Below are 27211 nucleotides of genomic sequence, written 5' to 3'. Positions count from 1 at the left end.
CATCGATTGCGAAATCATGGCAAACACAGAGAGGAAATCAAAAAAACGTAACTTCACTCAATGTGAATTAGAAGTTATCGTTGGCGAGGTGGAAAAGAGGAGAAAAATGTTGTTTTGGAGGGCACAGTGTGGGCATTAGGCTACTAATGCCAAAAAGGCACTTGAGTGGCAAAAGGTTGCAGACGCTGTAGCCTAAATGTTGTAGCCTCACAACCGCGGACCATGGCCGAAATAAAAAAGAAATGGTCGGACATCAAAGTTGAGGCAAAAAAGCGTCTAGCGCTCCATCGCCAGAGTGTGTCCTCGTTTATCAGCAAGTCTTCTTGCTGTCTGAAGATGCGCTCACTACGAATCCTAACACTTGCCACATCTTCTAAGAGCACAAGATCAGCCATTGTGCGTCATTACGCATTGGGATGGGGCATTTTATTTACATCCATTTAATTGCATCTGACAAGCTACAGATGTCGGTTATAATCTACGTGGAAATGGGAAATAGTTCAGTGCAAATGTAATTTCTTGCAGCTTTCTGAATGGTTGAGACATAGCCTACGTCATACGTTATTTTATCAAAAATAAAACAAACTAAAGGCATATGCATGAATACCATGATTCCGTAGCTGATGAATAATTTTTAACAATGAAAACAACTTTCCCCAGTGGACAATTAATACATCTATCTTTCTATCTATATATCTCCCTAATTTTATATCTCTCTGTCTATCTAATTGCATCTATCTGCTCCGCCAGACGGACACATTGACGAGAATATCAGTTTTGTACATTATTTCGTTCTGTTTACCATATTATTTATGAGGATGAATTGCATAACATGCCAATATTATTGCAGAACATAGGCCTATTTCACAAATATGTGTTAATTTGCATTTCTGTTGTAATTTTCGTTTGATTTTGTTTGTTTTACACTGTAGATCGATCAAACGGGTGTGCGTGTAGGCTGTTAATTATAAGACTTGCTTTGTGAAGTCTTCATGTTATTTATGAGAGCAGTAGGCTATTGCCATTTCTTTTACACAACGGTCTACAGTTTCACACACTTTCACGTGTTTCTTCCATCTGCCGACGGTGTCGCCATTTCTCATTTCACCCGTTTTTGTGCGTACGCCTGGGTCAGAGCTTGCGTGAAGGACCGCAGATTTTCCCGTCAAGTTTGCTTTTTATAAATACCAATTATTGCGTAGAGAGCGGCGTACGCCTTCTTTTGTGCGTACGCAACATTTATAAATGAGGCCCCTGAGCTCCAAACTGAATGTCAGAATGGGAAAGAAAGGTGATTTAAGCAATTTTGAGCGTGGCATGGTTGTTGGTGCCAGATGGGCCGGTCTGAGTATTTCACAATCCGCTCAGTTACTGGGATTTTTACGCACAACCTTTTCTAGGGTTTACAAAGAATGGTGTGAAAAGTATATATATATTCTGACTCTACCATCTAAATGTCTCAACAGAAATCGAGACCAGGCAACATTTTTCCAGTCTTCAACTGTCCAATTGTGGTGAGCTCGTGCAAATTGTAGCCTCCTTTTCCTAGATGAGTGTTACCCGGTGGGGTCTTCTGCTGTTGTAGCCCATCCGCCTCAAGGTTGTGCGTGTTGTGGCTTCACAAATGCTTTGCTGCATACCTTGGTTGTAACGAGTGGTTATTTCAGTCAAAGTTGCTCTTCTATCAGCTTGAATCAGTCGGCCCATTCTCCTCTAGCATCAACAAGGCATTTTCACCCACAGGGCGAAAAAAAAATATATATATATATATAATTCCATTATGTAAAAATCTGTGAAATTTTTGTTGAAACCCTGAGACATTTTTTACAGGATTCTTTAACTTTACATTAACATTAAAAATGCCTACTGCCACTTTTTAACCAATTTAAATATACCATAATAATAAAATGTATCCATACTATATGTATACAGTTGGCCCAGCCCTTGTTAGTAAACATAAAAGTATTAAGCATAAAACTGCAATATACTGACGCTAATGCAGTAGTCAAATCAACCTGGTAAAAATGAAATATTAATAACGTGACCACCTGGACCACTGTTTTAGACATCTGGCCCACTTTACATAATTTAAAGAAAAAAACAAACACTGTGGAGGATCAAATCCATTGTTCATTCATCCATTCAGGCTCAATTCGGCAAACAATTGAGATCAAGAGAAGGGGAAGCAAGTGAATTAAAGAAGAACCGTGGGTTGTGACTCCATTACAGGAAATGGGCACAAATCAGTCGCTGCTCTCAACATACTCAAGCGGTCACGTCTACACTCAGACCTATTCATTCATTTATATATGAAATGCATGTCATGGAGAGATGAATAATGTAAACAGAATTAACCACATCCTACCTGGAATGAGTCTTGTGGTTGCCATGGCTATGTGGTTTTCACATCACAGGTTCATAAAAGAAAAGATTAATATTGATTGTCTTGGAAAAAAGTCTTATCTGTGAGGCTATTACTAGAACAGCCGCACTTGGTAGAGATTATTGACCTCTTTAAAATGCTCCGTGTGGCCAAACACTTTAGTTGCCAGAGTCTTCAGTAGTAAGCAGAGCGGCAGGGTGAATCACAGCCTCTCATTGTCATAGATTGTTTCACTTTGCTTTGTGCTCTGACAGCCTATCAAGTGCCAGTGTGCAGTTAGACAGTCTGTCAGCCGCATGTTGTTTTATTACCTCAGACTATAAAGAAATGTGGAAAAATAGGTTTTCGCAACAATAGGAATCCTTTCTTTGCAGTTCTACAGAGTTTTGGCCATAAAAGAGACAGATTCAAAGGGATTTTTTGGAAGCCCTTTTGTGTACAACATCTCCTATAGCCTTGTTGCCATGTGAACAGCCTGAGCGGAAAATTCAAAGAGCTTTTCAAGAGGGAGCTTATATACTGTACAATACATATATTATTCAGACTGATATCTGACAACATGAAATGAAAGAAAAAAAACATGTTATCAATTTAACCTTAATGCGTTGATATTTTTTCTTATCTACTGAATGTCAGAATTTAAAGGAAGCAAACAAGAATGTCAAAAGGTCATTGTTTTTAATTCTGGTTCTATATTCTTTTATAATAAACATGTACAACTCAGAGAGCCAAAGCTTAAAGGAAAAAAGTCCATTGCAGTTTTTGCTTCACTTTAAACATACAATGCTTGGAAAATGTGTGCATAAGAGTCACAGTAGCATGGAAAGTCCTTGGATGCTTTAAATATGACCTTACAGTATGATAGTATTCCATTCAATGGCAGAAATGTGCATTGCATCAAATGCTTTCACCTCGTCTATGATTCTTTTCAATATGGCTCCATATTTCTGGAATACTCTGTACATCTTGTACAAATGTTAAAACACTTCCTATAGATTTCTCATTTTTAATTGGGCTTTACCATGAGACACTTAACATGCCCAAGTGTGTACACATTAAACCAATCAACACTGCTGAAAAGTGTGAGGTCTCACCCTATTTTTTCTCCCTTATCCTTTTCTTAAAGTCACAACCCTCTTCAATTACCAAAACATGATTCTCACAATCTGTCACCCATCACACTTATCTGATATAAACCATTCTGTGCTGATGAGGTACAAATGTGGAGATGAGGGGAAATTTACACAACACCATTTTTAATGCGTTTTGGCTGTTCATTTACACAACTGCTTTTGGGGCCTAAAACGGGTTTCTAAGTGGAGGTTTTGAAAAGCAACACGGTTATTGTCTCTGTAAACTACAAAAACACAGATTTGTGAAAATGGTGACGTCATCGTATGTGTATTTATGCTGCCTTCACATGCTATCGGACATTTCCTACTTCTAAAGTCGTGATTACGAGCTCATCGCATTCTAAATTTGACTTGAGATGGCGTTCATGTCCAATTTTTCACCTGGTAAACGTAGCATTTACGATAATTCCGATAGCGCGTGAAGGCAGCATAAGTGTTTAGTCTATACGTGTAGTGCTATTTACAAAGTGACATCGCCAACTACTGGCCTGGAGGCACAATACAGCATTTTTAGTCATTTTCACAGATCTGTGTGAATGAGAATCGTTTTGACAATGGTGTCGTCTGTACGTCAACATGCTTGGCCATACAAAATCCGTGCAGTTACAAAAATCCAGAGGTCCAGGTACTCGTGTACTCTGCTGATGACGAAATTCACGCCACGCACACTGTACGCTGAACCTCGCGTACGTGTAAAAAGTGAAGTATAATTTGGGCTTAAGAGTGAAGGGTTTACTCTCAGCTAGGACTATATAGGTGTTGGACTCTACAGTGGTTCTCAACCAGAACGTCTCAGTAAGCTCCAAAAGGGGGACGCAAAATTTAAATAACCTATAGTCTTAAAATATTCAAAATAAATTTTTATAATTGAACAAGAACTGATCCAGGACACACACTTGTTTAGTAGAAGCTTTGTTCAGGACAGAGTGTGTTCATGGTGATTGATACTGGGAGGCATATTGCTTATAAGTTACATATCTCAAATGTAATTTAATCGCTGATGATGCGAGTCGATGAAAAGAGGCTGGGTACAGTTCACTTTTTTCTGGGCTGTGCTGCTATATAAAGAGCCACAAGACAGTAGAGAGCTCCCCCGACTGTCAGAGCCATGGTGGTCCTGTACAAGAGCTTGTCTGGAACACCTCGCTTTAGATGGACAGGAATCTCATCTGAGGCCTGAGGGGGGAAAAAGGGGGAAGAATTGTGATGTATGCTGCTTTTTCCTGTTTAATTACGAGATAGTCGACTCAAAAATGAAGTCATCATTTACTATTCCAAACCTGTATGAACATAAAATATTATATTTTTAAGAATGTGGGTAACTAAGAGTTTCGGTTCTCATTGACAGCCACTGCATATTTAGTCAATAGGAAACAAATAAGTTTGGTCAGCAACATTCTTCAAAGTATTTTCCTTTATGTCAGAAAGTCATACATGAAGCATGATGATGAATAAATGGCAGAATTTTCCCATCCCTTTAACTCAACTACATGTCTTAATATATCACATACACACCTGAAATATTCTCTGGAGGTCTGGAACCTTGTTGGCACCCATATACTCCACCGCAGCACCTGACTCAGACACCATTTTAGTTGGGGTGGCAAAGATGATGGTAGGGGATTCAGAAGGTATATTTGACCTCAAGCCCTAAAGGAAGTTTACAAACAGTTTAAGTTGATAATTTCCCCCCACTAGGACTACATAGGTGGAAGTTTTCTGAGGTCCCCCTAGTGGGCCTTGACCGCCTTTTGTTGAGAAATCGGTTAAGGATTCAATAACCAGTGTCTGCCACCAGATTCTATACCTCGGTCTGAAGAAATACTAAAAATACTAATTAAATTTAGGCTAGCTAAGTAGCTAAGTTACATCCAGTAAGTGGATTTTTGTGTGGATAGTCAGCTCTCACCCCGCTTTTCTTTATTAATAATAATAATTAGCCTGTATAATAATGTCGGTTACAATACTACTAAAGAAATGTATTTTACGTATCTAACGACAGTTTAAAAACAACTCTGTGGCTCACATGGAGCAGGTAACGTAGTAACAGATCAAGGTCACTGAATTAACCTTTTAGAAACCGAATAGCGCGCACATACCTGAGGGCTGTAGGCGGAGGTTGACACAGCTCCCGTTAGTCTTTGTGTAAACCCACTAAATTTGTAATACATTTTGATAATTAGTTGTAAGCGGCGAGGACGAGGTGATAGTGACCGTCGGGATGGCGGAACTCAACCGGCTTTTCCTTGCGTAATGCGTAATGCGTAAGGATTTGTCGCACGAATATGACGTCATTGAAGCTATAAAACCGCTATGAATCTGCCCTGCCTTTACAACCTCTGTCTAATGTTTATAATTTTTTGTTATTGTTGTTAAATTCTTTTTTGAATTGTGACTATTTGCTCTTATATCTGTTCAATAAAAAAAATACAAATAAAAATAAATCTGCCCTGCCCAAAATACATTTGGAAAGTTCTTCTTAATATTTATGTTAGTAATTTATTAAAAATGATCAAAAATTGCTCATTTTGTTCCGATCAGCCAGAAAACGCTCTGGGAAGATTTAGCTATGCATGTTCAAGGTTATAATTGTAAAATAACATCAACATTTTTTATATATTTTGAATTTAAAAAATGCATAATTTTTATGATAATTCTTGTGATTTTATTTGATAAATATAATATTCATAAAAGTAAAAGAAATAAGTCTAAACCTTGTTTGAAGGTCCTTATGCTGATTTTCATTTGTATATTGACTCTCTCCAATGTATTGATAAAAAATGTAGATACAATTTTATTCGCTAAAGAGTTGAAGTTACCTGAAAATGTAGATTGTTGATGTAAAAAGTTCTAATTATTTTTTATTCTTTACTTCTATTTAAATCAATAATAATAGACAATTTTTATTTTATTTTATTAAAATTGTATTTTTTATATTGTAAACCCAATTCATTTTAGTTATGTTATCTTTTTGGATGTCTTGTTATAGTTGCAAATGTTTTATATGTGTCTTTAATGTCTAATAATAATAAAAAAGCAGCCCTGTTAAAATCTTCTTTAAAATCTCTTTAAAAAGCATGTTTTGGTAATGTACTGATGCATAATGTTTTTTTTTTTTTCTCTGTATGTGTTATACTATAATGTTATATTTTGTGTGTGTTTGTGTATGTGTGATAATTTATATCAAGATTTTATATAATTTAATTCCTAGAGGTTCAATCTGTTCTGTCTTTTCTAGCTGTTATTGTTTAATGCATAATAATAATAATAATAATAAAGCTGCCCTGTTACACCAACTACTGTAATAAAAATAGAAAAAAGCTGCCCTGTAAAGTTAAAAGGCCAAAATAAAAATGCTGGAATGTTGTTTGATTTCGTTGATGAATATAATTTACAACCCCAAATCAGAAAAAGTTGGGACAGTATGGAAAACGCAAAAAAAAAAAGAAAAAAGAAGTGATTTCTAAATTTACTTTGACTTGTATTTCATTGCAGACAATATGAACACAAAATATTGTTTTGTCTGGTCAACTTCATGTCATTTGTAAATATGCATCCTTTCCTGTCATTCAGACCTGCAACACATTTCAAAAAAATTTGGGACAGGAGCAATTTAGGGCTAGTAATGAGGTAAAATGGTTAAATAATGATGTGATTTGAAACAGGTGATGTCAACAGGTGATTGTAATTATGATTTGGTACAAAAGCAGCATCCAAGAAAGGTCTAATCCTTTAGGAGTAAAGATGGGCCGAGGATCGCCAGTTTGCCAACAAATACGTGAGAAAATTATTGAAATGTTTAAAAACAATGTTCCTCAAAGAAAGATAGGAAGAGATTTGGATATTTCACATTCAACAGTGCATAACATAATTAAAAGATTCAAGGAATCTGGAGGAATTTCAGTGCGTAAAGGACAAGGACGCAAGCCTAAGCTGAACAACCGTGATCTCCGATCCCTCAGGCGGCACTGCATCAAGAATCGTCATTCATCTATAAGCGATATCACCACATGGGCTCAGGACTACTTTGGCAAACCTTTGTCAAGTACCACAATACGTAGTTAAATCCACAAATGCCAGTTAAAACTGTACTGTGCCAAAAGGAAGCCCAATGTTAACAGTTAACAGTGAAGGCTCGTCGACTTCTCTGGGCTCGGAGGCATCTGGGATGGACCATCACACAGTGGAAACGTGTACTGTGGTCAGATGCATCAGTATTTCAGGTATTTTTTGGGAGGAATGGACGCTGTGTGCTCCGGACCAAAGAAGAAAAGGATCATCTAGACTGTTACCAGCAACAAGTCCAAAAGCCAGGGTCTGTCATGGTATGGGGTTGTGTCAGTGCCCTTGGCAAAGGTAACTTGCACTTCTGTGAAGGCACCATTAATGCTGAAAAGTACATAGAGATTTTGGAGCATAATATGCTGCCTTCAAGAAGACATCTTTTCCAGGGACGTCCATGCATATTTCAACAAGACAATGCAAAACCACATTCTGCACACATTACAAAGTCCTGGCTGCGGAGGAAGAGGGTACGGGTACTTGACTGGCCTGCCTGCAGTCCCGACCTGTCTCCAATAGAGAATGTGTGGCGCATTTTGAAGCGCAAAATGCGACAACGAAGACCCCGTACTGTTGCCCACCTTAAGACTTGTTTGCAGGAAGAATGGGACAAAATTACACCTGAAACACTTCATCACTTGGTGTCTTCAGTCCCTAAACGTCTTTTAAGTGTTGTGAAAAGGAATGGCAACATTACAAAGTGGTAAATGCTTTACTGTCCCAACTTTTTTTGAAATGTGTTGCAGGTCTGAATGACAGGAAAGGATGCATATTTACAAATGACATGAAGTTGACCAGACAAAACATGAAATATTTTGTGTTCATATTGTCTGCAATGAAATACAAGTCAAAGTAAATTTAGAAATCACTTTTTTTTTTTTTTGCGTTTTCCATACTCTCCCAACTTTTTCTGATTTGGGGTTGTATTATAATATTGTTAAATCAATAATTTTTTACTCATTGATATAGCTGTTTTTGTTTTTAGAAGATTATTATTGATTATTATGATGATTTGTGCTGTCAATCGATTAAAAAACTTGACTAATTAATCAAAAATGTTTTCTTCTCTGTAGGCAGAGATCATGATTAATCGCTCCTAATATTACAATTTGTAATAAGCCAACATAATTGCTCACTGAATCTCCAAATTGATGTAGAAACAACATCAAGATGGTATAGGCGAATAATTATTATTATTATTTTTTTTTTTTTTTACTATCAATAAAGGCCAGCATCCCCAAAACCAATATTGCCACTAATGTGTCTGGATTTCTGGGGATGAAATTAGAAATTATAGCCTTTCAACATTACAGTATAATTGAAATCCATCATTTGTATCATTTAGTGGAAGAAAAAAAATCCTTAGTGTTGGGCCCTGCTATATTAAAGGCACAGCTGTAAAATATGTTATATGTGGAGCGTGTTTTAAGTTAACTTAAAAGATTTTATATTTTTAAAAATACATAATTCTCCAATTTTCACTTTGCCCCTAAATAACGTTGAGTTTATTAATCCCATCTTGTAATATTTTCTTTAAAAAATGCTGAGAGACCCCTGCCCACACTTTTTACTTCAGTGAATATTTCTTATGGTATGTTTTAGTCAGTTATGAAATCCAAACATCATGAAACATCAAAAATGCATAGGCATAAACATCAATTTATTGTTTCGAAAAAATGTAATTAATAAACTGTATAAAATAGCGACATATAAAACAAATGATAGCACATGATAGTACCTAAATATTCTTGGCCTGAGAAAAAAATCTTATCTTAAGAAGAGAGAAAGTTCAATGGCAGATTCCCATTGTATAACTCCATATAATGTGATAGCATGCACTGCTATTGTCACAAAAGGTCAACATGTGTTCAGTGAACTGTATCTTTTCTCCTGCAATAATGGTGGAAATGTGCAAGAATGTCTTTTATAGATGAAACTTTAAGGTATTACCACGTCTGGTTGCAGCAGGATGAAATAATAAAAGCTCAGGACTTATTTTCAGCACGGCAGTCTTCTCTTTATTAAACAAAACAAAATATTCAGAAATCACTCTAGAACCTCAGGAACAGCACAACCAAATAAGGGTACGTTTACACAACAAGGATGCAGCCTACTAAAAGCGGTAACATTTTTCTGTGAAAACGACTAAAAACGCTGTATTCTGCTGCCAGGGCAATTGTTGGCAATGTCACTTTGTAAAGAAACACTCCGCGCCTATAGACTGAACACGTATACACATGCATAGCCTATGGCGTAGGGGTTGAACGACTTCCGATTTTTTAAAGTCGACATTTATTTGACGAAAGTCGAGTCGACGTCGACTAGTCGCTGATGACATCATTAATAAACAAATAACCCTGAACCTTGAGCTGAGACGCGAACACGGGTTCTCTTGTGCACAGGACAGCTATGGCATATGACACAGCGCTGCCCATAAGGTTATTGCTGCTACATAACAGCTTTTGTATCAGTTATTTTGTCTTTGGGTCGTTATATTTCTCACAGATTTCTGCTCGTTCTGAATCAGATAAAGTAGCACAATAAAGACATGTACACTCTCAGAAAATAAAGTACATAATTGTACCTTTAGAGGTATGGCTTGTCACTCGGGCTGTACCCTTAAGGGTAAATTTTTGTACCTGTAAGTCAGGGGCAGACAAGTTCGGTCCTAGAGAGCTGATGTCCTGCAGAGTTTAGCTCCAATCCTACTAAGCCACCATAGTATAAAACTCATGGCTCCCAGCATGCATTGCAGCATTAAGTATGTCACCATTGTTGAGATTCTTATGTTGATTCTTGATATCATGTGTGCATCTAAGTTTTAACCCTCTAGAATGTATTTAAAAATCAAATTTCAGAATGCCTGTTCTGTGGCAAGAAAGTATTGATGGGGAATATTATTTATTAATAGTTTTAGTCAGTGATGAGTTTAGTCAAACATTTTTCTTCATGACAATTTTTGTTTATGGCTTCTTTTGACTTGAACAGATAATGTGTTTTGTTAACACTGTAACAAAAACTACAAACTCACACAAAAAACCAAGAGTCAAACTGCCCAACTAAACAAAACACTAATCACCATAATGGTGACCAAATATTTTCAATAAAACCAACATCTAAACCTCTGTTAATTCTCAATAAGAGCTTCTATAGACGTCTTTCAGGGTTGGAGCCAAACTCTGCAGGACAGCGACTCACTAGGACCGAACTTGCCTGCCAATGGTTAAATTGTAGCCTAAGGACCAATTGTGTACCTTTAAAGATACAGTTATACGTTTTGTTCCTCAAGGAACTAAAATGTACCTCCACTGTAGGCTACCTTTTTTTCTGAGAGTGTATTTGAATGCATTAGTGAGAGAGCGATTGCGTGTGAATTAATTCTACCTGCCAGCGTCTCTCGACTAAAAGTGAAGCTGTGAGTTTTAGTTACTAAGAGATATATGCTATAACTTTTCAGTTTCTACGTTATTTTATTGATAAATCAGAACGGTGTTGTCAATACATTTCTGTGCGAGCTCCGCGTGATGTGCGAGCTATGTGTGTGTGTTACAATGCAGCACACATTCGTTTAGAACGGTGATTAACTTACGTGTAGCCTACAATAAGCATGCATTCTCCCGATCAATTTAAAGCATCCAGATGGTATAATCAAACATGTCATGTGGTGAGCTCTCTATTTATTTGTAATTTTTAACTGTTGGAAACAGAGCCTGCATGTCAGGAAATGGCTAATCCTGTTGCGCCCTCTATAGGCCAGCGACTAGTCGACGTCAAGCTTAAAACGTCATGGCAGAGCGTCGATTTGTCAATAGTCGGTGCAACCCCTAGGCGTCGCCGTTTTCACAAATGGAGATGATAAATGCATCATTTTCAAAAACTTGCACTTTGAAACCCTTTTTCAAAAGGTTGCGTTTTCAGGCCCTCAAAAAAACAATGTTGTGTAAATGAACGGCCAAAATGCATAAAAGGTTTTAGGTTAACTGAACAAAACACAGGAGAGATCAAACTAATTATAGAAATGAGACACAGCTGAAATAACTAATCAAACAATGAGTAGCCTGGAGACTCATCAGAAGCGGGAACAAGGAACAAAGGAAACTCAAGTATCCTAAGTAAGGCCTGTACACACCGGGACGAATATCGCGCGCGCTTATCGCCAGCGTTTTTCGTGCCGTTTTTCGGCGCGTCTTGAGTGTTCACACCCAAGCGATTTTCACTAGCGCTGCGCCGAGTGAATGTGCACATTCAGTAGATGCGCTCCCGGTACACAAGATGGTGCTGCGGCACTTTAAGCCTCTGACACTCGCTTGTCACACAGAAGGAGAAGAGAGACAGTATTTACGTGCTTGCCAAAACCATAGACATATTATGTATATGGACAAAACCATTCACACACTTTTTGCTAACTGGCAAGCAGCATTAGCAGTTCATCTTCTTCTTTGTCTACTTACTACTTCTTCGTCGTATCAATGTGTGCTCGGCAAGAGCGTTTTGTGTTCGAGCGCCACCAAGTCGTGTTTTACTGTCACTTCAGCAGCTCCAGGCACGTGAACAAAAGCGCCGATCTCATTGGTCGGCCAGTTTTTTACGCGCCGCGTCAAAATAAAAAAACGAACCCGAGGCGTTTTTTTTTAAATGACGCTTTTACGCCTGGCGTTTTGCGCGTCGGTGTGAACACTCACATTGGCGCCCATTGTTTAGTCCCGAGGCGTTAAACGTCGGCGATAAACGCGTGCGAAAATCTTCCCGGTGTGAACAGGCCTTAAGTAAAACTCTAATGGCCTGTACACACCGGGACGAATATCGCGCGCGCTTATCGCCAGCGTTTTTCGTGCCGTTTTTCGGCGCGTCTTGAGTGTTCACACCCAAGCGATTTTCACTGGTGCTGCGCCGAGTGAACGTGCACATTCAGTCGATGCGCTCCCGGTACACAAGATGGTGCTGCGGCACTTTAAGCCTCTGACACTCGCTTGTCACACAGAAGGAGAGGAGAGACAGTATTTACGTGCTTGCCAAAACCATAGACATATTATGTATATGGACAAAACCATTCACACACTTTTTGCTAACTGGCAAGCAGCATTAGCAGTTCATCTTCTTCTTTGTCTACTTACTACTTCTTCTTCGTATCAATGTGTGCTCGGCAAGACCGTTTTGTGCTTGAGCGCCACCAAGTCGTGTTTTACTGTCACTTCAGCAGCTCCAAGCACGTGAACAAAAGCGCCGATCTCATTGGTCGGAGATTTTTTACGCGCCGCGTCAAAATAAAAAAACGAACCCGAGGCGTTTTTTTTTAAATGACGCTTTTACGCCTGCCGTTTTGCACGTCGGTGTGAACACTCACATTGGCGCCCATTGTTTAGTCCCGAGGCATTAAACGTCGGCGATAAACGCGTGCGAAAATCGTCCCGGTGTGAACAGGCCTTAACACAGAAAAAAACAAGACATGACCCTGCAAGTATGTGCCTGTACAGAAATTGCCATTCAAAAATAAAGCAATAAAGTAAAAACGTTAGTCACGTAGACCCAGTCATCCATATTTTAAAACATTTAGAAGTAGGCTCCTGCCATTGCTTAAAATATTTCACATTATATTTGTGCCACATTCCTTTATTATAATAGTCAAAAAATCAAGCTTGAATCAATAAACATTTCTTTATTTTCTTTATACACATAAATAAGCTTGTCCTACCAATTAGAACACGTTTTAGGGTTACAGAATAGAGCTACATAAGATTTCATTTGCATCATTATGACCCTTTTAAACAGCCACAAATACAGCTACAAAATGATACAGCTATATGAAGGCATATGTCTCCGTACAGATGCAAAAAATAAACATTGTTGTGGTGTGACATCAACCAAGCAATGTTTCTTCAATTATTCAAACAAGATCCCAACACTGACATGACAATTTAAGCTAAAGACAAATTATGTCATTAGAGGATAACCTGACTTAAACAATGCACTCTATCTTGATTTTGACATTATCATCAATTTAGCTAAAAAAATATCTGTAGGTTATATAACCTTTAGTCAATATATTCTTGATGCTTTTATATAATGAAATATTTTTTTTAAAATAACATTTTACTGTATTTCCCTCGACAAATCATTTGCAGCATATCTTTTTAAATACAACTCAAAATCCATCTTTTTATTCCAAGAGACACAAACTCAGAAAGTCCCTTAAATGAGGAAAAGAGGTTTGATTTTGTGCTTGTATTCAAAGAGGAAGAAGGAAGCGAGTGACAGCCCTCCTACTGGTGAGCGTGTGGGTGAGGTGTTTGCTAATCAATTTAGTTAACGCCTCTTGATTCACACAGTCGTGCATGGACAGGTTGCAGACTTGTCGCTGTTTGGATGAACAGCTGATGTTTGTTTTTTGTGGCTTAGCAATGTTAACTACCATTCTATGAGTAAGACCTTTAACTTTATTTTAAACTGCACATTTGACACTGACTTTAATGTCAAAACAATCACAGTATTTGCTTCTGTATCATACTCGAACGCTTCCATATATCGCCACTCTAAAACCTTTTACTTGGGTTTGCCACTTTATTGGGAGCTGAATTAATGATTTAGCAAGTCGGAGGGACCTCTCCATGGAAACATGAGAATTTGTGTAAGGCTGGAGCGCTGTCAGGACACAAGGTCCCGCCAGATGCCCGTTCCAGGCAGCCCGACCATCTGTAGTCGTCAAATGCCACAGTTGTCCATTTCATACACTGAAAAATGCTGTTGGATCGGTTTTGTTCGTTCACACAGGAAGGGGGTTACAACACAAACATTGGCTAATGTATTTCCTTTGGATCGTAATGCTTTATTGTGCACTTTCCAGCTTTGAGCTGGGGATTTGTCTCTTTTGTCCTGTTCTGTAAGTCCCAGGATGTTCCAGATGCCTGTATTGTCAACATCGATGAATTCCAGAATGTGTCCTTGAGTACAGAGGTACTTGTGTTATTATTTGGATATAATAGAGAGTCTAAACGCTGATTTTCCCCAAACAGAATAGCGCTAGATTTTAGATCTTGGTACAAAATAAAGGCACAGAAGAGCAGGAGATGTTGCTAAGCTGAAGACCAGCAGGTTCGGAGGATCTCAGGACGAGCTGTGCTACAGTCAGTTGAGAAACTCAGAGGAGAGACTTCGCACGCAGCGTGCTGAGCGGAATTTGAGTTCGTGGTAGCACTGCACGAAGCTGTGGTAGATAAAGGTAATGGGCAGAGCCAGCAGCACAATGCCACTCACAACGCACACACCACCCAGCACGCGTCCCGGAATGGTGATGGGATACATGTCTCCATAGCCGACGGTGGTCATGGAGATAATAACCCACCAGCAGGCTGCCGGGATGCTGGCGTAGTCCTCATTGCTAGTCTCCAGGTCAAGGCCGTGCTCCAACAGCTGTGCCAGGGCACTGAATATCGCCATGGCGACGCAGACAAACACCATCAGCATGACCATCTCACGGTAGCACCTGCGCAGTGTCAGCCCGAGCGTCTGCAGCCCGAGGAAGTGACGCGCCAGCTTGATAAGCCAAAAGACGCGCATCATTCGTAATACACGCAGGGTGACTCCTGCTCGCTGTAGCTGAGGGTTTTCTCCTGTCAGCGCTGTCATAGCGACAGACACATAGTAAGGAGTGATTGCCAGCAGGTCAATAATATTAAGGGGGCGGCGCACAAACTCACATTTGTCCCGTGAGACAATGAAACGCACTATGCATTCGGCAGTGAACCAGCCGATGCAAACTGCCTCGATGATCCTGTGTGAGATGGGAAGAACAGAGAGAAAGAGATGTGGAAAGAAAAACACAAGAGAAAGTTAGACGGGCTGACAGGGATATAATCACAATCACAATCTCTGGGTTCAGTACAAGTTAAGCTCAACCGACAGCATTTGTGGCATAATGTTGATTTACCACACAAACATTCATTTTCACTTGCTCCTCCTCTCTCTTCCCTCTAAGGAAAAAAGGTTCAGTGGGGCTTTATATAGAACCTTAGGCTTCTTGACTTATGCCAAAAAGGTTCTATATAAGGAGAAAATGATTACATAATACTTTCATGTTTAACATGTTTCAGTTTAAAAAAATTAATTAAAACCAAATCCTTTTGGAATCCTTTGGAATTGACTTCACCTAAAAATGAAAATTAGCCCATGATTTACTCACCCTCAAGTCATTCTAGGTGTATATGATATTCTTCTTTCAGATTAATACAATCAGAGTTATATTTGAAAATGTCCTGGCTCTTCCAAGCTTTATAATGGCAGTGAATGGCTGTTTCTGTTTTGAAGTCCATAAAATGCTTCTATCCATAATGAAAATGCTCCACAAGGCTCCGGGGGGATAAAGGGTTAGTTCACCCAAAAATGAAAATAATGTCATTTATTACTCACCCGTAAGACCTTTGTTCATCTTCGGAACACAAATTAAGATATTTTTGTTGAAATCTGAAGGGCTCAGTGAGGTCTCCATAGGGAGCAAAGCAATTTACACTCTCAAGATCCATTAGTGTACTAAAAACATATTTAAATCAGTCCATGTGAGTACAGTGGTTCAATATTAATATTATAAAGCGACGAGAATATTTTTTATGCGCCCAAAAAACCCAGAAATAACGACAGTGATAACCGATTTCAAAACACTGCTTCATGAAGCTTCGGAGCGTTTCGAATCAGCGAGTTGATTCAGTGGTTTGGCCAAAAGTCACGTGATTTCAGCAGTTTGGCACGCGATCCGAATCGCTGAATCGACTCGCTGATTCGATACATTCCGAAGCTTCATGAAGCAGTGTTTTGAAATCGGTTATCACTATATAAGTCGTTATTTCGTTTTTTTTGGCACACCAAAAATATTATCTTAGCTTCTATTAATATAATATTAAGTGTAAATTGATTTGCTCCCTATGGAGGCCTCACTGAGCCTTCAGATTTCAACAAAAATATCTTAACATTTAAATAAATGTCTTACGGGTGTGGAATGGCATGAGGGTGAGTAATAAATTACATTATTTTCATTTTTTGGTGAACTAACCCTTTAATGAAGACCTTCTGAAGCGAAGGGATGCATATGTGTAAGAAATATATCCATATTTAAAACTTTACAAACTGTAAAACAGAAACAGCCATTCACTGCCATTATAAAGCTTTGAAGAGCCAGGCCATTTTTTATATAACTCCGATTGTATTCGTCTGAAAGAAGAAAGTCTTATACACCGAGGATGACTTGAGGGTGAGTAAATCATGGGCTCATTTTCATTTTTGGGTGAACTTACCCTTTAAAGTTCTAACCTTTTCTATATAGAGTGTGTTTAGTTTAGTTTTCTTCTTCTCTGTGTAAGCAACTTGAAAATATTGCTTTAAAGGCGCTTTATAATTATTTATTACAAAACAGTGTGGCACTATCAATAGAAGTGAATGGGGCCAATCTGTTAACATTAAAATGTTCACTGTTTCAATAGTATAGCCACTAAACAAACAAATATATGCACTATAACAATAATTTAGTTAAAAACTAACCTTATCTGTGTGAAGTTCGATCCAATATTACAACTTTCTCAGCATGACAATGCAACAAAATAAACGACTGAATAAAACTAATTTACAGCTCTAATAACACACACGTTTTAGAATAATTAATGCAAGTGCTTTTAATTATACTCTTCACATTTCTGCCTTTGAATCCTCCAAAAATTGTGCCTATTCACTTCCATTGTAAGTGTCTCACTCTAACCTTGATTTTTTTCTTCTTCTTTTTTTAAATTAAGGATGAATAAAAAAATTGTTTGTGTGGTATTAACCTTATGCCGACACTACCGAACACTCCCTTATTACCAGTGACTATGAATACTTAAATAATATCCGAAAATTTTTTGCTAAGTAGGCTTCAAATAAGCATGCAAAAGGGTTTAGATCAGATTCCATGCAGCCATGCGGTCAATGTGCTTTTCTATGGAAAATGTCCTCTCATTCGGATCGTGTAAACAGCTCCAGTGTGTTGTTGACAGTGGAGTGTCAGTGTCTATGGAAGCTGAAAGGCAGTAAGTTATGCTTGCTCAGTAGTCCTTGAACTTCTAATACCCCCCCCCCACACACACACATACACAAAGACTATTACATTCATTTATATATATATATATATATTTGAGTGCACATTCAACTTAATCGCCATTTCATATTTGAACAAAGAAATCAATTTGTGAAAGGCGGCATAAAAAAATTGCTCCTGAATTTGCTCTTTCACTCTGACGGAATGGTTTTACTGTAATGTTCAAAGCAAATTTATAGAGCTGTGACAGACTTGGAATTACAGTGAAGACCAAGGGGCCAAGAACACTGTGAAATAAGAGAACCATAAATGCTTAAATGCTGGGTTAACAGCAAGTGCGTATATATGCCAATCATTCCTCAGAAGGCATGATGAACATAAAAACATTTGGACCTTTACAGGAAACGAATGACCAGACATTTAAAGATGAATACAAAGAATGGGAATGATACCCACATTTTTAGAAATACTGTAAGACTGCATGCATGAAAAACCTCGCTGGGTTTATTTCCATCTCTTACCAGCTCGACACACACATATGAGAACATACCTGAACCCTGAGACAAACAGTGGCCACTGTGGGAAATGGAATCAAGACTGCACTGGATACATAAAGAAAAAACCTTATGCCCTACTCACAAATACTTCCAGACAGAGAGAGAGAGAGAGAAAGAAAGAGAGAGACGGGGACAAGGGAATACCCAAAATGACAATATGACCCAATTCAGGGAATATGAAAACATGACTGGAATTTTTAATCTCTGATGGAGAGTACCAGGAAGATGTCATGTTCTCATTTGATGATGACAAAATGTATGCATTATAGAATATAGAGATTTAATTTGAATAATTTCTACAGCCGGTCTAAATGCAGGGGAGACGTTGGAACACGAAGTAACACCATCATTTAACCAGTTAGGGTAAGGGGTGAAATCACCACCCTTCTGGGGCAACAGTAGAAGTTTTACTGCAAGTCTCGTTGTAAAAATATAATGGATCCAAGGGTCAGAAAACTATTTTCAGCAAATAAAATAATTTTCATCTGGATTATAATTTGATTTGTGATCATGTTAGTGGAAGCTAAATGTCTAAATGTGTATGATTAGTACTAGGTTCTGTTTAATTTAGGCATCCATGCAAGCTTTAAATAAAGGCTAAGCAGATCCAGGTTGTAACACTACAAAGACTACACAAAATTGGACAGTATTGAGTGAATGATTCACAAACACACTGTCTTTTAGAATTGTTTTTGCATAGTAACTATTTTGGACAAATAAATATGATTAACATAATTGAATGCATGGACAAATATAAAATCTCCATGTTTTCAACTGGTGTTACAACTCGCTTTTGTAGTAAGATATAGGTTGTAATGTATTTGGCATTCATTTACACAGTTAATACGTAGTAATGTAATTTAATTTGTAGCCGACAAATATGAGTTTTGAGTTGGGTTTTTGAGTACAAAAGCCTATGTACAGACGCTGAAAAGAAATGCGTTACAACAATCTCCGGTCTCCCCTGAGGAACTCATATTGACGTCCGATATTTTTGGCGACGTCTACTGGCCAATCGAAGTAAGTCAGTTAGAAAACAAAAATCACCATCGTCGTAATACTTTACAGCCTTTATCTTGCATTATCACCATACGGATAATGTCGTTTTTGTTTAAAAAAAAACAAAAAAACAATGCTATTGTTTTTTTACTGTGGTACATTTTTTTTTTAAAAAAAGGTAAATTAATCAACAAAAATATTTTAAAATAAATTATTATATAAGGCTATATTAGCCTACAACAGTTGACAGTGGCTTGGTCAAGCCATTTAAGTGATCTGACAGTCAACTTTTATTTCAGTGCGGGAAAAAGATGGTCTGAATGGAGCTCGCAAAGCAATTGAATACAAAACATGGAAAGAATCATACAGACAGACAATTAAGTAAGTTCCCTTCTATGGGGCTATGGAAGGTGGGCATGCTCATAAAGCTGAGCTGTCCTGTGAGAGATGCACCTAATTTTTCATAAATTGTACGTAGGCTATAGGCCACCACATATATTGAATTCATGCATATACCTGTGTTCTTCCACTGTATTGTTTTTTGCGGTATCCCAGTCCGGCAGGGTGCTCGCACAGAGGATGACCATAGACATAATGACAAAAATCACTGACACTGACGCCAGGATCTGCGCAGCGAGAGAGGAAGCTGGCTCCTCAAAAGTCCTCCTCATCCTCTCCAGCCACCGCGCGTTCCCACTCTCCGAGGCGAGCCTGGTGACCTGATCCTCCTCACCTCTGGACTCCACCTCAGCCTTGATATCCTCCTCTGAAACGTACGTGTATGTGTCGGACATCCTATCCTCCAATCGTCGCTGGCAACAAAACTCCAAATGCGAGCTCTCCAAACCCCAGTAGATCATCTCGTTGTAAAAGGAAAGCTCGCACATCTGCGGGACAAACCTGAGCTTTCCAGAACGGACATAAAGCATAATAAAGACAAACGCCTCAGAGTGCCTGTCGAAGAAAAACTCGTTCCTCTCTTGGTCATAATCATCACAAACCTCCAAGACCTCCTTTTCAGAGGAGCAGCTGTGGAGTCTACTCACTCTTCGGAGGGGAAAATCCTTGATAACTTCTCTCGTGAACGCATACTTGGTGCCGCCAACGTTTAGGATGCATATATTCTTCCCAAACTTCATTTTGGATCAGATTGACATCTGCGACTCGAGCGAAAAAGAGAGAAACGTCGCACAATATGGTTTAATGATAGACATAGTTAAAATCCAGTATATTTCTGTAAGCAGGAGAAAAAACAAACAGCTCCAAACTCGCGAATCCAAATCAGTATTTCAGGTTAAGAAGGGTTTTTTTCCCCCCAGATTGAGCGCGTGTCACTTCAGAGAACCGTGGAAAAGTGACTTCTTTCTTTGTGCATCATCTAAACTCCAGCCTTCGGTGGGCTGTTTCATACGGTGATGTCACAGATCGACAAGCCTATTGCGCTCGGGTATGGGCTATCGAGGAACGGGCGTTCCCCAACGCAAAACGAGTATTCACGACGCATGTCTGGGATTTACAAGTGAACTTGCTACACTGTTGATAGGCATTGTGGAGTAGACCCGAGGGGACATGTCTCGTTGGGGAACTGAATTAAATGTTCAATATTAAAAATCAATGAATGTTTTCCCCTCCGTATTGGTTGTACAGCCACACCCTAAAACTAACATTAGACATTGCGTTCATTTCTTAGAAGCGAGTTAACTTTGATCTTTTTCGGTCATGTTCAAAGTGAAACTATTTTATATTATATAGCCTATTCATTTTTCCCGTGTTTTCGATCGGCTGTTTAGAATCAGAATTGGCTGACATAATTTTTCAATGAATCATTCCAGCAGCAGGTAACCAAAATGGTCTGAATCGATTCGCGATTCAGTCTGAATGATTCGAACAGCTCACTCGGGCACTGATCAGTTCCAGAAATTAGGTATTATTTTTTTTCTTAACATCTATTAGTTCGTTTTTGGGGGAGACTTTAGAATAAGCTTTCATTTGTTAACATTAGTTAACTACATTAGTTGATATGACAATGAATATGTAGCCTATTTATTATCAATCCTATTATTTATCATAATTTATTACTCTAATGTCAAATGCTGTAGGCCTCTCTGTTAACATAAGTTAATGCACTGTGAAGTATGCACGTGACGATTTTTATTAACTAATGTTAATACATGCTGTAGAAATATATTGCTCATTGTTAGTTCATGTTAATACATTAATGTTAACTAGTGAGACCTTATTGTAAAGTGTTACCATTTTTAATGTAGAGTAGCATCCATGCTTCCCCCTATTTATTGACATGATAAAAAGCCTTACGTCGGCAAACATTATTATGTTTATTATTTTTGTAATATTACTTTTTAAAAAGAAATAGGCTACATGACCAAGTTTGATTTTATTCTCTGTGCAAAACAAACAAACAAAAAACAATCAGGAGTGAGGGTTCAGGCTGTAGACTTTTCACCCTCCTCCCCCCTCCCCCCTCCCCCCTCCCCCCTCCCTCCTCTTTTCTCTCCTCCTCTCTCTCTCATCATCAGGAAGCTGCTGCGCTCGAGCCTTTTCTAGCGCGTGAGTTACTGTATTGTACTGTGAATCTCGGGAGGGGGGCTGCAAAAAATCTCCTATTCTTACAGAGGTCCATCCCCCGTATTTATAACATCTTAAGCCAGTTTGCTTTTTAACAGGTCACTGGACGTAGATGGCTTTTTGATTCACATATTTATTTTGTTTTTATTTTAGTTTATGGTTTGGTTTTTTAACACTCCGGGAGGGCAGAAATGGCGGCCAACATGTACCGGGTCGGAGGTATGTCCGTCTATGTTCTGAATTAACGCAAGTCAAAACACAGGCACCGCCGCAAGACCTGTCTGGGAGGCAGGGATTCATTTCAGCGGAATTCCCGCAACCGGCCGCTCACTTTTAAACTCTTAACACGTGCAGTGTCCTTGCAAAAGAAAGCGATAACGTGGATGAAAATATTTGGGGTTCTGATGTGGGTCAGGCCTCTTAAACTATCATAGCCGCACTAGCATTTTAGCAAGCAAGCTATGTTGCTAGCTAGCCACATCATAAACAAATAATCACTACTATATGTAAAGCACACGGGAACACTCATATATAGCACGTTTCTCTTGCCTTTGACCATATAGGAGAAAAGCCAGACATGATTGCGACTTGGACATGCCGTTTTTTGACGCCGATGTTTTTCTTTGTGATCATTTGTCTCATTTTTTTTGGCACGTATCCATTAGTTACGGGTCTTCATTCGGCATGCAAGGTAGCAAAGCGAGCTAGCATTTAACAGCAACCGCTCACTCGGTTTTCCACAGAGAAACCACATTAAGCTTCTGCCCACTTATTCACTGAAACATTATGAATGTGCACTATTTTGAGGTGTATTTGTTGTCATGCGTTTAAACACCAACATGTCTTTAATATAAAACGCCGCGTCGTTTGTTTGTGCAATTAGCCGGCTACATGATAGTCAGTGCCGCGGAATTTGACATTGTTTCAAGGCGCCGTTCATTCAGTGCCATTGTAACAGATTTTGCAGCTCGAGCATACTTTCAATGAATTCACTTATCATTGTGATAAATTATTACTTTGCACTGTTCTAATGTGACCCGTTTCTTGTGTGTTCGGTTAAGATACATGTATCGGAATGTGACTCGTATGGCCATGAACAGAATTCGGTTGTTTGCATGAATGAAGTGTTTGTTTACTAGCATGCAACTGCATATTCTTCACTGATGCTTTCTATGTGTATACCAAACCTAAACAGTTCATTTTTTAGACTCTGTCAAGGCCAAGTCTACTGCCTTGTCAGATCTCAAATCCCATTTGGTCAGAGTTTAATGTATGTTGTAGGATAGTTTTATTAACACCCCATTTCCATAAAATGTAACGTTACTAAGAATTTTCTTCATTATCCAAAAGTACGCATTGGAGGTATTACTTAAATCTAAAGGTTGTTTTATCTTTAATACCTTTTGCTTTATGAATACTTAATTCATTATCCATTATACTGGTCTGTGAGGAAGGGACCATTCACATAAAAATAAGGCTACTAGGCAACTATTTGGTGAGGGTTGTAGTAACCCTCCCATAGTAAATAAATGGATAACTATGGTAACTGGCCCCAGTATATTGTTTTGAACGGTATCTACACCTATTTTAGGTTTATGTGATTATAGCCTGCTTTATTTAGCAAACTGTGCACTTACAGGAAACGTGGTGTGGTGATAGAGCATATATTTAGTATATGGCATTATATGTAATGTGACAATTTAAATAGGAGAATGAGATGCGTTTTCCTGTTGTTGTTGTTTTTTTGTTTTTTTAATGTGTGAATATTTTAAATGTCATCCAAGCCCTAGTCTGGGGTTTTTATATTTCTAACAAAATAATACAGTGCTTTTTATCTTCTTTTTACAGATTATGTCTTCTTTGAGAATTCTTCAAGCAATCCCTATCTGATCAGGCGAATAGAGGAACTGAATAAGGTACATTTGCCTCAGGGCTGGGAGGGAGAAGTCTGGGTTGGTGGATGCTGGGTGTACTGGTAGGGTGTCGACGCAACATTGTCACGATATTGACACAACAATCTCAGCAACCTCGCCCGGAGCCAAATTACTTGCATTTCTGTGCGCTTCTCCCTTCAGTCTGTTGTATATTTACTTGTATGTGGAGAAACTGTATGTGGGATATACGGAAAGCAGCAGACTAGGATGTACAGTGAAGCCTTTTTGTCTATACGATGTCTGTAATATGATCAAAGATGGTTCAGCTCTTTAAATATTAAATGCAAGGGATTTATTTTTATAAGAAGCCCTAATTTAGCATTTTCCATAATGCACAATGCAAAATCTTCTCACTCTGTTTTCGTTGTCAGCATGCTCTACTGCACAGTATTCTCATTGGTTAGTCATCACGTCTACTGGTGACGTGACACATCTTTTGACATATTTGTCAAATTAGAGGATTCAGTTGTCAGGCAAATTCAGTTCGCATGCAGGTTGTTGTTCTGCTCTGGCCTTTGCCACAAGGTTTGTCGAGTGTCCAGACAAATAATCACCCTGTGGCCATTGAGATGCATTCAGTCTGCATTATCCTTCTCCCATTAGATATTGATAGTCCTGTACAACAAGGCCGTAACCATGTCTTGAACTTTGGGGGGGGGGGGGTATTCGGTATGAACCGGTATACCGCCCAGCACTAGGACTTGTCCCCCTCAATGTCTATGGTGGTTACGGCCCTGTTATACCATGGTAGAAAGCAAGCTTTGAAGGATTTTATTGATTACGTGGTTAAAGAGTAAAATCAAATGTAAAGAAAGAAGTAACGTTGAGCCTTTTTAATGGGGAAAAAAGTGTTCATGCAGGTGTGGTGAATTTTATATTTCAGAGCTGTCCGCTTAACATGATAATTTAGTGAGGTTATTGAATCATCATCTTATGGGGATTTTCTTAGCAAATATTGATTTATGTAATTAATTTCGATTGAATTTAACATGCATATTATCTTGTTTAACTAATCAGGACCACATTTAAATCTTGTTTATCAGGCGTAAATTGTTACATGCCTTTTTTTAACTGGGCTGCCTGTCGTTTTTTCCGATTGCTCCCCAGAGGAGTGCAGACACAGCAGGTGTTGATAAATTCAACACTGCACTGCTGATTAAACATAATAGACTGCAGCTTTAGGTTCAAGCTTATTCTGTATTAATTAATGGAGGTGATTAGGCTCAGTGTCCCTAGATACTGCTTGAAGTTTCCTCAAGGTGACCCTATTTGTCGCCCCTTTCAGACGGCAAGCGGCAATGTGGAGGCAAAGGTGGTCTGTTTCTACAGGAGAAGGGACATCTCACAGAGCCTCATCCAGCTGGCTGACAAGCACGCAAGTGAGTGAACATGAGTGTTTTCCAGGGCCATGTGAATGTATCGTCAAGGAAACCAAGGGTGGTCTGTGACGTGGCATGCATGAGTGGTCATTAGCATGATAATGAGAAGTCATTTGAAATTGCTCTTGTGTATGCGTATACGTCTGTGTTCTGGTGCCTGTGTAAGGCGGCAGGGGAGCTGTAATCACTGGAGTACCAGGACCAGATGCTCGTAATTGGGCAGCAGGGCTTCCTAATTTTGTAATGTTTCAGAGGCCCCCCAACAAATTTGTCTTGATCAACTGATCACAATAGGACCAGTTTTGCTTGACTCAGTGTTTTGATGCTGACTAAATGAAAGACTGTAGGAAAAGGATAAGTGAAATAAATCTGTGGTCTTGTTGACTAAGACCCCGCTTAGTGAATGTGGTAGTCATCACATGCTTGCATGTAACTAAATTGTACCATTTCCAGTAAAGTAAACAAAGCCGCCCTGAAAATTGTATGTGTTCGAGTTTCATTTGGGTACTGTTGATTAGATGGCAGAGGCATATTTCTAATCTAAAAACAGTCAGGTCAACGCTGGCCTCCTCTCCTCCCTTTCACACTGTTTTCAGATAAATGCTCGGTCAACAAATGGCAAAATCAATTGTTTACGGTTATGAAACTGCTCTAAAAGATGATTGGAAGAGACGCGTTCAAAGTTATTATAAAATAGCCGATATAAGCACTCCTGTGACCACATGTTGCCTGGCAACTATAAACAGCCATACAGTTAGGCTATTAAAGTATATTAATTGGCAGAAGAAGAATCATTTTTGTAAATAATGTCAGGGCTCGGCATTAAGCCTTTTCATGTGCTTGTCCTTCGGACAAGTAAATCGGTCATTCACTTGTTCGAGTAAAACATTTGCTTGTCCAGAAAAAAATAGGACTTTCTTTGTGTGTTGTAAATATAATTTATAATTAAGCAATATTCTCATCAGTGTTCAGTCAGCTTTGACATATTTATATTTTAATCTTTATAAAGGGCATTTTTCCCCTAATCGTTTTAAATATATTGATAAAATTTTAGAATTTAAAATGAAAGATGAAGCATATATATATATATATATATAAGACGTATATATATGGCTGTTACCAATCAAATTAAATAATTTTGCACTGAAACATTACAACTGCATTAAATAATGTTATGAGATTGTTTTAAAAAATTTTTGAATTTACAAATAAGAAATGTTGGAAAGAATAATACTTTTAAACACGAAACTAAACTGCCAGTAGGTGACGGCAGGTGACCGTCTAAATGAGTGAGTCATTGAGTTATTCATTCAAACGATTCGTTCAAAACGCTGATCATTCAGTAATGAAAGATGAAATGGAGTGTTGCTGTGAGATGTGCTATGGTTCTTCAGTGATCTTGTAAAAAAAAAAAACACTGGTGCCGCTCGTCCTTATATGCCTCCGTGCTCCCTCATGAGAGGACTCGAGACCAGTGTGCCTCGCAGGTGACGTTCATTCTCAATCACGCACACCGATCTCGCACGCTCCTCCCATATCTCTCGCTCGACGGTTTCGGTACAGTTCGTTATTTGCTATGTTCAGGGAAAAAAGGACTATTGTCAAATAAAAATAAAGAAAATAAGAACAAATCATTCAAATAGAAGCAGCAGCACAAATAAATACAATCGAGCAAAGAAACTAATCAAATGAACAGTGTTTTTCAGGTAGGTCTAACATTAGTTTTCAGGTATAGAAATCAATCAATCAAATGTAAAATAATATTGCATATTTGACTGTATAAATTAAAGATTAATCCTTATTATACTTACAAAAGCCATTCCATCAGGAGCAGTGAGTGATGTTCTTGTCTTTTGTTGTTTGACATTAAACAGACAGCAGTAAAGGCTACTGCCCCTTTAAGACCTAATGCGTCATCTTTCTCGACTGTATAAAGTTCACTTAAGGCATATATAGATTATATGTCTGCTAGGATACTCATCAAGATGGACATGTTGAGATACTTTTTGTGTGAGGTTGTCCCTTCAAGCGCAAGACTTCAAAGAAAACTAAATATTTGCGCGCGCGAGTTCTCATTTGCGTCTTCTGGCTTTTTAATGTTTAAATTTGCAAGGCTTACATGAG

At 38.5% G+C, this 27211-nt stretch overlaps 3 protein-coding genes across 6 annotated transcripts in view; 1 reads left to right on the top strand and 2 right to left on the bottom strand.

Annotated features, from left to right (window-relative positions):
* Positions 1–3046: 3046 nt before the first annotated feature.
* cox7a2l (cytochrome c oxidase subunit 7A2 like) lies at positions 3047–5831 on the bottom strand. The gene is made up of 3 exons (XM_079801494.1): positions 5616–5831; positions 5032–5166; positions 3047–4692 (listed from the first exon to the last, which is right to left on the bottom strand). The coding sequence occupies exons 1-3, from the start codon at positions 5685–5687 to the stop codon at positions 4552–4554; spliced, it is 348 nt and encodes a 115-aa protein (XP_079657620.1). The 5' UTR covers positions 5688–5831; the 3' UTR covers positions 3047–4551.
* A 7393-nt stretch (positions 5832–13224) lies between these two features.
* On the bottom strand, positions 13225–20575 carry kcng3 (potassium voltage-gated channel, subfamily G, member 3). Of its 3 annotated transcripts, none has more exons than XM_079846165.1 (3): positions 19705–20575; positions 15273–15346; positions 13225–15194 (listed from the first exon to the last, which is right to left on the bottom strand). In XM_079846165.1, the coding sequence occupies exons 1-3, from the start codon at positions 20325–20327 to the stop codon at positions 14701–14703; spliced, it is 1191 nt and encodes a 396-aa protein (XP_079702291.1). In that variant the 5' UTR covers positions 20328–20575; the 3' UTR covers positions 13225–14700. The 3 variants fall into 3 exon arrangements, with proteins under 3 accessions (XP_079702291.1, XP_079702292.1, XP_079702290.1); XM_079846166.1 differs by having other exon boundaries at positions 13225–15346; positions 19705–20088; positions 20190–20287; XM_079846164.1 differs by having other exon boundaries at positions 13225–15346.
* Positions 20576–21709: 1134 nt separating this feature from the next.
* The window catches only part of mta3 (metastasis associated 1 family, member 3), a 49701-nt gene continuing 44199 nt past the window's right edge, over positions 21710–27211 (top strand). For both annotated transcript variants that reach the window (XM_079801188.1, XM_079801187.1), the window contains exons 1-3: positions 21710–21993; positions 23623–23690; positions 24994–25087. In XM_079801188.1, the coding sequence (XP_079657314.1) occupies positions 21966–21993; positions 23623–23690; positions 24994–25087 (190 nt within the window). In that variant the 5' untranslated portion in view covers positions 21710–21965. The remainder of the gene's footprint in view (positions 21994–23622; positions 23691–24993; positions 25088–27211) is intronic.

Source organism: Gobio gobio, assembly GCF_949357685.1.
Source record: "Gobio gobio genome assembly, chromosome: 20".
Taxonomy (NCBI): Eukaryota; Metazoa; Chordata; class Actinopteri; order Cypriniformes; family Gobionidae; genus Gobio; species Gobio gobio.
Note: the sequence above shows the minus strand (reverse complement) of the source record. Positions and strands in the feature narration are given on the sequence as shown.